This window comes from Vitis riparia, chromosome 2 (assembly GCF_004353265.1).
Source record: "Vitis riparia cultivar Riparia Gloire de Montpellier isolate 1030 chromosome 2, EGFV_Vit.rip_1.0, whole genome shotgun sequence".
In the NCBI taxonomy this organism is placed as follows: Eukaryota; Viridiplantae; Streptophyta; class Magnoliopsida; order Vitales; family Vitaceae; genus Vitis; species Vitis riparia.
In genome coordinates this window covers 17872388-17883549 of record NC_048432.1, presented here as the reverse complement: position 1 = coordinate 17883549, position 11162 = coordinate 17872388, and the positions used below count along the sequence as shown (strand labels likewise).

The 11162-nt window shown below is 35.2% G+C and overlaps 1 protein-coding gene across 2 annotated transcripts; it reads right to left on the bottom strand.

Annotated features, from left to right (window-relative positions):
* Positions 1-386: 386 nt before the first annotated feature.
* On the bottom strand, positions 387-9901 carry LOC117932746 (glutamine-dependent NAD(+) synthetase). Of its 2 annotated transcripts, none has more exons than XM_034854041.1 (14): positions 8841-9901; positions 8401-8609; positions 6951-7256; positions 6145-6368; positions 5849-5952; positions 4872-5009; positions 4464-4632; positions 3551-3686; positions 2656-2794; positions 2143-2319; positions 1654-1821; positions 1258-1353; positions 1014-1142; positions 387-914 (listed from the first exon to the last, which is right to left on the bottom strand). In XM_034854041.1, exons 2-14 carry the CDS (start codon positions 8592-8594, stop codon positions 720-722), a joined length of 2175 nt encoding a protein of 724 aa, XP_034709932.1. In that variant the 5' UTR covers positions 8595-8609; positions 8841-9901; the 3' UTR covers positions 387-719. The 2 variants fall into 2 exon arrangements, with proteins under 2 accessions (XP_034709932.1, XP_034709942.1); XM_034854051.1 differs by lacking the exon at positions 8841-9901 and adding an exon at positions 8743-8827.
* Between the last annotated feature and the right edge of the window lie 1261 nt (positions 9902-11162).

Below are 11162 nucleotides of genomic sequence, written 5' to 3'. Positions count from 1 at the left end.
AATACCTAAATTTGATATTATTTAGCCAAAAAAATGTTATCTAAATCAAAATCAATTTGTCAGTGGTAAAATTTTGTTGAGAAAATGGAAGTGGTTTCCAAGCCTTGAAATCAAAATTCAGCTTCTCGATGATAAACACATCAAACAAAAAATTAAACACTAATTGAAGCCGTGAAGCTACCGTAATATACAACGGCCAGAGGAGCGCATGAAGCAAGCACATAGAGAAAAAATTTATACATATGGCGCACAGGGGAAACAGAATCCCTTAGCTTGGCATCCTTCGTGCAAGCCATGTGGGAAGGGGATGCCAAAGAAGGAAACTGGCTAAGAACTACTAAGGAAAAGAATAACACAATAAAAAATAATAAAGCAGATGCACAAAATTAAGTTAAAAATTCACTCCAATCAATATTTTCATAAATGAAGAGGAATCAAATATTATTCAACATCATCATTCGTACATGGGTTTGTTCTAATAATGCTTGGAAATCCCTTCCCAAGCTGGCTTATATCAATGTGTAACTGTTTTTTAAGTTCACATCGCATCCGCTGAGAAATTAATGCCCAAGGACAACACGGATGAATGAATTCAATTTCGGGTGTTATATTTCTGAGTGTTTTAGTCGTCTATCTCTAAAAATGTAAGAAAAATGCATAAATAAAACGTTCCAGCTGAGCTAAAACTTGCAAGCTCACAGTTCTTATACTCTTGAGAACTAGAGGCCGGCCTTTGGATCGCTTGAGCCTGCCGCCACAACTCCCATCCCACCTCCACCGAGCTCTTTCTTAATGGTAACTCCATCAGCATCAAGCTCACTCACGAGTTGGTCGATCTTGCGAAACTGATATGGCCATCTTGCATTGTAGAGGAACTGGCGAAGATCAAACCTATTGTCTTCAGGTGAATAACTCTGCATGAAGTCAAATAGGGTATAAGCTTTTTGTCTTGAGGAACAGGGAAAATTTTTGAGTTAGGGGAATGCAGCTCTTTGGAGTAAAAGAAAAGATACCTCAGCATGATAGGCTGGTGTTAACACAGTCATTTTGTGTCGGTTGATTGAATAGTACTTGAAGAAATGCTTCACTTTCTCGGCCACCTCAGATGGAGTCAATCTTCCACCCCATTTGTAGCAGAGATTCTGAAACAAGGAAAAAGGCCATGAGTTTCACTCTTTTTTTGCCCGTAGAAACTTACGACAAAAAATGGTGTATAATAGTCACTCCTGATATGTTACTAAGGAATTCTGAACAGACCTTGAACATGGATACAGGACCACAGTGGAAAATCTTGCGCAACCTTCCATAGACTGAGAGTTCCTCATATGTCATTCCCATGTCAACTTCATCCAACTGTTTAAAACGGAAAATACCATTACACTTGCATTTCTCTAGAACTACGACTTCACCTCTAGTTATAGAGAAAAAATGCCATCAATTTGAAATTTTAAATGAATATAAAAGGCCGCAGAATTCTAAGAAAAGGAAACAGAAAGAAAAAAGAGACTTGAATAAGCAACTGGAATAGACATGCAATGTGCAGAAACAGAAAATTCTCCATTGTTATTGACATGGTTTGAGAACGTGTTTTCCACACTATTTGGAGATGAGAGTTTACTAAGTGTGACATGAATAGAAGCAGTGAAACGATACCTGGCTGTAGTTGGCTCGTATGGGCTCCAGCTCAGCAGTGGGTGGAGCTGCTTCAATTTCTGCTAAGGATGGGTATCCAAGATGGACTGCAGCCCATTGCAGAAATCCTCGAAGATCCTGCTTACTGATACCTCCTATTGGATTTATATCTGCTGAGCTGCAATCATACTAGAAGAAAATGATCAAATGTAAGTCCTTGTGAGGAAATAATCTAATAAACAGTTGACCTATTGGTTACACCACATTATATAGAATGAGGAAAAGCCCACGACTAACTCATTTGTTTACATATATTGGACCCTGAATAGGCTGAGCCAGAACTAACAAAAATTGAACTAAATACAACATTTGAGAGCCCACTAAAAAGGATTATGGTTAATGTCGCTTATATAGAAAAGTAGCTTCTTCTTTTTTTCCAAAAATTGGAAAACCTGATCTAACAGTAAACCCAAAATTTAAGTATAACCATATATGAGAACTGTACACTACCTTTGTCAGGTAACCACGCAATGCTTCGTCCACGTTGGCACTACCCAAAACTAGGTAAAACCCTGCTTTGTTATGAACCCAAGGCATGAGTGATGCTAACATAAAGGCAAGCACCATTCGGATTCGAGCTTGAATGTTTTGCAACCCTAAGTTCTCAATGTTTGATCCCCCATCTACCTGTGAAAGGAAAACCAGCTTGAACAATCATTCAAAATTATTTGAAACACTTACACGGACTAAACCCAGTTAAATCTCATTTGGCTGGTCAAAATGTAAAGCACACAAGCCTATGAACACATTGGTGGGGGCAGATATACAGCAACATAATCTCCTAACTAGCCACAAGAAAAAAAATGACTACCAAAAGGTTAAGTTATATTTCCTCAAAAAATATAGATCCATCAGATGTAACAATCTAATTGATGGTCTAAATTATCATGAATAGTGGAAAGTGACAACCTTGGTACTGGTTGATAATGTGAAAGCCCCAACAATATTTTCCCTCTTCTTTACCTTATAGCGTGGTCTCTTTCCAGTGAGAGTTTGAAACAAAGAGAGCAGGGCAGAAATGACACCATCTATGCAAATATCAAGATGCCATGAGCCAATCTCCTCTGCTAAAACCTTTGCTCGTTGTCTTGTGGCTTCAGAACTGCAAGGAACAGATCTTGTTAGTGGACCAGTTTACACTGTTAGAGCTTTTAAGCACTAGAAATTGAAAAAAGAAAAACCTCTTAAATTGAAAGTCAATGAACTGCTTAAAAAAGTTTCAGTGCAATCTGGAAATTATCAAATGTAAATTGGTTAATATCTCAAAACCTTTTCATTGACCTAGCAGTTATAAGAAAGCAAACACCAGTTCCCTTCTTGAAGACGAAGACCTATTACAAAATGTTTCAGGATATGGCTTCTAAACAGCACAAATGCACAATGATTTACATTGACCAACCACCATTGCCCAGCTTAACTAGTCTTATCCTTATGAGATTCATTGATTGGTCAAATTATAGCTATCTGGTAAAAAACTTCTAATTGGAAAAAAGAAATTTTAAAAATTCAGATGAGTGAAAAGAAAATCCCGACACTCAATTTTCAGGAAAAAGGAATCACAGAATTTTAAAATCTTGACCCAAACAAGGAGTGGCCAGAGCCTGAATGGTCTTGATTGCAAACCGACAATTCGTACAGCATCCAACACATGTAATTGATTTCAAAAGAAAATATAAAAACGAAACTCCAGATTTCATACAATATGATTATACTTTGCAATAATTAAATTCTCTTCACCATCAGACCAACACAGAAGCAAACTTTTAAAATGAGAAGCTACAATCTTCATTGTTGTCAGGAGATGTGAGAGTCAGTGTAACACAATTACAGAAAGAGGATATGGGAGTTATATACCCACCTATTCTCAGATCCCATGAACACAGTGTAAAAAATGCGTTTTGCAAATTCTTTGCTGTCAGTGGGAAATTGTCCGTCAGTATACTGTCCAATTCGAATTGCATCTGCTTTGACTTGTTCATCCCCCTCTGCAATTTCTGCATGCACATATACATCACCAAACAATGATTATATTCACAGAATAATACCAGGACATTTGGTTCGCATTCATAAGATTTCCTGAGATCTTTACAAATTCTTATTCCAACTAGTTGGTATCATCTTTATAAATACCCTTTTTTTCTTATTCAGCTTTATCAAGGGCCACATCCCGACATCTATGCTCTGATCGGATGCCCAAATATCCTTCCCAAGGTATATTTTGGTGAATAAATAACAAGGCAGATTTTTCAGACCAAGTAAATAAACACTGATCAAAGAAACCCAATAAGAAGATCCTACCGAAAAAAATTATCCAATCAAAAGATTAGGCTTAGTAGAACCAAACTTTCAGGCTATGAACAATATAGAGTGATAGATCTCTTTACTATTCCAATCAACCAGACAGGCAGAGGGAGGGAAGTTTAACCCTAGCTGGTGGAGGGTGGCCCATGGACATCTGATTAATTGGGTGAGCCTTTTGAACACTCTTGGATTACATCATGGGCAATGGAATTGGATGGCTGACAACCACCATATTCATTTTAAGCAACAAACCACATTAGTGGCTCAGTGATTTAAATGCCTGCCGCTGGTACACAAGAGACAGGGAAACAGTAATCCAACCACCCATCTTGCTAAAAACTTATTATTTATCAAAAGCTGCAGCAAGCAGGCATGACAGTAATTAAGGTATTGGATTAAATGGAAAAAGAGTTATACCAGAATAAATAACAGAAACACTGCAACAATATGTTAGCCTTCATAAAACTAACCTTTTACAACAAGCTGGCACATGCAGCCAACAATCGCAGCAACAGAGGAGCTATCTGCACCACCAGAAAGAGGAAGCAAAAAACCAGAAGCTCCACTTCTTCTTAAATAGTCCCATAGCCAGCAACTGGGTCCAAAGGCTATTTCCTCTTCAGGTAAGTGATACTTAACCTAAAGATAAATATCATGTTTAAGTTAGAAAGGTAGGTTGACAACTGTCTAATAGATATTACTAAGATGACACAGCTTATAATTCGTTCATTATGTTCAAGGCACAAGGGGATGCAGTTGTTAATCTGCAAGCTGGAAAAAGTCAGGTGCTTCACCAAGAAATCAGAAAGTAGATATTAAGAGTTTGTTATTGCCATCAAATACTGGTTTCTACAATCCTCACCCAGCCAAGAACTTACCTTAAGTGGGCCAGAAAGGGACATTTTCAGGTTAAAAGGCTGACAAAGGCTGACAGGTACTGCTACTGATGAAACTTTGGGTCGGGAAGAACTTGCTTGCTCCTGAAAACTACTTATAGATCCTCTAAAACTAGCAACCTGCAACAAAGCAAAGAAGATAAAAGAGTTAAGAATAAAAATAAAACATGAAAAATATAAAATAAAAGAATCCCTTTTGGAATACCTGCCCTGCTGTTTGTATGGGCAAACTTATTAAAGCACTACTAACACTCACAAGTACACATTCACCACAAATAAAGAATGAAAATATGAAATAACTACTGCCATTTACTAAATTTTTAGGTGACCTTTGGAGTTATATATATAAAGGTTTCTAAATGCAGCAAAAATCATTGCTTGACATATGTTGCAATCTAATACAACAATGATATATAGTTAAGAAAACAATAGGATGACCATCTACCTGTATATGGCATAAGTTTAATGCTATAAAATTTAGCATTCCAAAGTGGAGGCCTAATATATAGATTAAAATGAAAACTAACAGCACACTGCAGGATCATGAAAAGACAACATCAAACAAGCCAGGGAAAGAAGTAAGATTTGAAAACAAATTACAGACCAAAAGCAAACATGATTAACATAATTATTTTCTTGTCACACCTGGAGGAAATTTTCACAATAAAGGTAGTTGGAAAAAACAAAATTCAATAAAAAGGAAGAACAAGATGTATAAGCTATTTGGAAGCTTCAGCAAACTTTGAAACAAAGACAGTATGCAGTAGCATCAGTGAGGGAGGAAAAAGAAAAACTTGAAAGCTTAAAGACATCTAAAGTATTTAGATGCTTCAGTAAAGTCAAAAGCAAATATACTGCAGTAGCATCAGCAGGGGAGGGAAAAAAATCTTCGAGCTCATAAACCCAAAAAAGAAGAAAAAGGACACACACAATGTTCAGTATGCAGAATTATATCTTACCGCATCTAAATCTACTTGTGCAACTACAACCTCAACATCCTTCAAAGAAAATTGTGAGCCTTGAGCAACCAGATTTCCATTGACAACAATGCAAGAACATCCATCTGCACCAAATACACTATTAACCACATTATAACAACACTTTCTCCACATAAAATATGGGCTCATTTAACAAACAAAAAACTTCTTTAAAAAGAAATAGATTAAACAAAACCTATAACGTATTAGGCTAGTAAAATGGAGAGCTGGAAACATACAAGTCAACAAACATTAGTCAACTAAAAGCATGTTATTACCATAATAAAGCCGACCACCATCACATCCTTGCTGATTACTGTACATGTAAACCCCTCCAATAGTATGAGTAGCACCAATAAAAGCTTGAACTCGAAGATCAAGCTTTCGCAGTTGGTGGTGGCTTCCACTGGCATTCATAAACACTTCAACACCATTCAATTGAAGCTCAGCATGAGGGGCCATAGCAGTAAAAAGCTCTTCACATGTTTCAACGGCAACAGCTCTGAAAAATTAGCAGTTCACCAAAAAGCCAAAAGTGACAAATCCCCAAACTTTCAATACCTAGAAAATATAATGATGTATATTTTTAATGTTATCATGATATGCACATGAGCTTAGTAACCCCAGGCAAAACCCATACATGTGCACTCTATGGATGTTATAATGACAAGACCTGTTGTGAGAAACCTCTTATGCACATGGGGTAAGTAAATATGATAACTTGGGGGAATGAAAGCTATCTTTCCATGAATACAGAGTACGCATATATTGAACACCCTACAATGGGAAAAATAAAAACACTCTGATAAAAGCATTACACAATATCAAATTTTGATATGTGAGCACTAACAGCATCGTCACATTTGTAGAATCCCAATTAAACTAATGTTTATGCTTATAAGACTACTCATATGTGATTTAAAAAAGGAAGGTTCCAGGAATGAAACTTTCTGTCCCATTTACTTGCAATACTGCAATTTTCTTTTAGTTGAGTGACTTGAGTCTAACAGCAACAGGTAATATAAAATCATTATAGAAATGAATTAAACTAACAGGAAAAAGAACTAGAAATGTTGTTGATTACGTGTCTAAGAACCGAACGTATCCATAGCCAAAAGGTACTGATTTCTGTGACAAAGCCTCAGCAATTTCACTAGGAAGCTGAAAGTCCTCAAGCTGGTCTTTTTGCTTCCATGTTGTGAACCATCGGAGTTCCCTGTAATTGCCATTGTTTGCAAGCCACATCTTTGGGCGTATCATGACAATTTTTCTGTTTAAACATAAAACTTGACAGTTGTAACGTGCCGATTCTTTGATGACAGGCATACCAATGCTGCAGAATATGCCATCAGTCCAATCACCAACTAAAATCTCTTTTAAACATTCCCATCTGCAAGAGAATTACCCAAAGTGTTATTCATGGAAGATAAAATATTGTCACTATCTGGATTCTTAGATCTTTAATAAGAAGCATTTTCAATCTCAGCTCTTGTAAAGATAATACTATTTGGATATCCCATCAAAACTTAACAAGTCTCTTGTATTTTACATAATTTAAACGCCCACGAGTCGATGGTGTTGTATTTGGACATCACAATAACCACCAACATAAAGTGGAAAGCAGCTGTTCTTTGAAACCATAAAGTGCCCTCATTTGGTAGAAGTAGTACAGAGATGGGACCTGTGCAAGTGCTACATGTGACTTTCAAGAGCACAGGTAAAATAACCAATGAAACTGCTATTTCATATCCTCAGATAAGTTGAGTTATAGGGGAGTTTTCTAAAAGAAAAATTAAAATATATTGGAAATTGGATTTCTATTAAGGCAAATTCTAGGCCACTCACAAATTGCCATATATTTTTTATAACTGAGGAACGTTCCATGGTAGAGCCCTTTGGACTCCCCATGGGACCCAAACCTCAAGCTGGTGACTACTGTGTCCATAACAACCAGCACCAAATTAATTCAGGGCATTCAAGCGGCAAGACTTAGACCCAGGACGGTGGGCCTTACCACACATCCCAGCATTCGCCTCAACCAACTGGGCACCTTGATGGCTAGGCCACTCACAAATTGTCGTGAGTTCAAAATTGGCTAACTTAAAGCAAATAAAGATCGCATTGAATAGCAGATACATGTAAAGTAGCATAATTGGCAAATGAAAATGAGTGATTTGTTACACAAGCTCTCAAAAGTTCAAGAGTTGACCAAATTAAATAGTGCCACTTGTCACATGAGATGCATGAACAAGATAGGAAAACTGCATTGTCAAATACAAAAGTAGCTGAAATAATTGATACAAAAAAAATCCACAAACTAATTGCCAATGCATATTTATACATAGGCCACCATTAGGTTAGCATTTCTCTCCATTTTGCATTTTCTGTTTGGGCCATGCAATTAAATAATCCAAAAAAAAAAAAAAAACAAAAGAAGAAACCAATTTCAATTTCAACTTCTGGACTATGCTATTAAAGAATCTAAAAAAAATCAAAAGAAAAGGCCATAAAAATTTCAAATTTTCAAAACTCACGCATGAGTAATGGTGTCCAGTTCCAGGAAATGGTCCTCGCAACCATAGCCCGTAACCTCGAGCTCAGGACCAAGTCTAATCACTGCCCCAGCCTCCTTAGCCCTACAAATAGACTCCTTAATGTTCTTCAAATTACCATCAAAATCCATCGCCCATTGATTTAGGTTGCATGTGGCCACTTTCAACAGCCTCATCTCGACTCTCTCTATCTGCATTTAAATCATACTCATATCTCAGTCAAAATTATAGTAAAATCACAAAATGCTTCAAATTCAGTCTGTTTGGCTGTTCAGAATCAGTGAGAAAAATAAAAGATAAGAAAGCATCGAATCTTAACCATACAGCTTTTGTAAGGATGGCAAATTCTCATTTCCTACTCATTTTCCTAAGATTTCTCAGCATCCAAACAGAGGATTATAAGATTTTAGGACAGGACTCACCCTTTCGTAAGGCTCAAAGCGACTGAGACTCCAAAATTCTCTCCGGAATGGGACGAACGAAGGGAAAATTTATAGCTCTGGGTTTGGAACGTGGCACATTCTGGTTGCTGTTGCACACTTGCACGTGCACCCAGATGTACGCGAAGTAGCGTGTGCGACGGGGGCTTAGGTTTAGAATTTACGACCTTAACGAAATTATCAAATTATCGTATGGGACGGGGGCTCAGGTTTAGAATTTATTCCACACGTCTGGTGGTACGACCTAGACCAAATTACCCCCTAAAGAAAGTTGCAAATACGTGTCAAATCAGGATTGCTTGAATATTGAAAGTCAAACAATAGTCTTCCCATCCCTCAATTTATAGGAACCGAGGAATGACGCGTTCGAAGTGGAATGGCATTCTCATGTTCCCAAAAAATCATTAAGGCAAATGATCCCTCCCATCTCAAGCTCGAGAAAAATCTGTTTTTTCAGTTTTTAGTTCTCAAAACTATATTTTGTTTTGGAAACAACCTGCTTTCAGAAACTGATTTTTGGTAAATGATCCATCCAACAGTATAAATCTCAAGCTTTTCCCATGGTTTATCCACTCAGAAAATCACCACCAGCACCAATGGAAAGCATTCTGGAAGGATTTTCCTGACTCTGAAAAAAAAATCAGATTTTTTTCTTTCGAAAAGCAGAAGAGACTGAGGATGATCGCAATCAATCTAAAGAGAAAAACTCCAAAGAAAAGAGAAATCAAAATGTTGCTTCATGGCAGAAAACCTCCCTGAAACAGCATTTCAAAGGAAGACCGAGGTGAAATTTAGAGAATCAAATCAAGCAACTCAGAAACGTTTTCAAACGTTTTCGAGCAGTGGCACACTGTGATAACGTTAAAAAAAAAAAATAAATGAAGAAGAAGAAGAGGGATTATGAGATGAGCTCCTCAGATGTCTCTTCAGTTCCACACAATTGAAAATATTTCAGAAATTGGAACGACATAAGCACTCGATATAACGGGTATCGTCACAGGAGCATCTGAAATTGAAACAAAACCCTAACCCTAACCCTAACCCAACTTCTGATTGAAGACGAAGCGTGGGAAAGTGTAAACGACTTATATAATTATTTTATATATATATAAATTCTGATAAGCTACGTGGCCTATTACTATTGGAGGAAGAATTTGCTTCTAACATCAAACTTCCCTTCCTCAAATATTAGGGTTAGGGTTTTAACTCGCATTTGTTGTTTTAACTCACATTTCCTCGCTCAAACAAGGAAATTAATTGATAAAATTTCAAATCAAGAAGGTGAATTTTTATTAAATTATTATATATCATTCAAAAATAAATTCAAATTAATATCTAAATTTGAATTTATTTTCTATTTTTTAAAATAAAAAAATAAAAAAATAGCAATGGTTTCTATTTACTAAATATAAATAACTTATATTCTTAAAAAGTACTTTTAAAAAAAATTAAATTTAAGATATACAAAGTTTTTAAATACCATTATTTTGTAATTAATTTTTTTAAAACTAATGCCTCTAAAAATTCTTATATATTATATAAAAGATAAAACTAAGAGTTTCTAACTTTTTCATATACAATTTTATATTTTTAAAAATAAAAATTGTATTTAAATAAACCTTGAATTTCTAATTTTGGTGAAAAAAAAAATAAACTCTTTAAATATTTGAAAAATAATTTAAACCTTTTATTTTTTTTATTATTATCTTTGGATAGTTCAACTTCTCCTATATTATAATTACAACACGTTCTATACTAAGTAGGTTTACAATTTGGATAAGTTGGTTAAGTTGTTAACTAATTCAAGTTCAATTCAAATTAAGAAATAATCAATTTGACTCGAGGTACTCAACTCAAGTTCAACCCAACTTCATTTTTATAAACTTGGTCAGGTTGAACTTAAGTTGATAGAATTAAGTTCAAATCAATAGATTAAATTCGGATTAATTGGATTACACTTGGCTTGATCAAATTGATTGGATTACATGATTCAAAATCCATAAATAGTGGCTTTTAATTATATATATATAGACTAAAATTTAAATAATAAATAATAAATAATACAAAAGTTTGGGATAATAATAAAAAATGAAAATAAACTTTATATATTTTTAAAAAAAATAAAAAAAAGTGTATGATATAAAAATAAAATAAACTTATATGTTGTTTTAAATGAAAAAAATATATAATATAATTATAATTTGTTTTTTTTTTTAAATAAAATGAATATCATCATATAGGATAATAAACATTATAGATTTTATAAAAATATTAAATTGAGTTCAGGTTAAACTCGGGTTATTC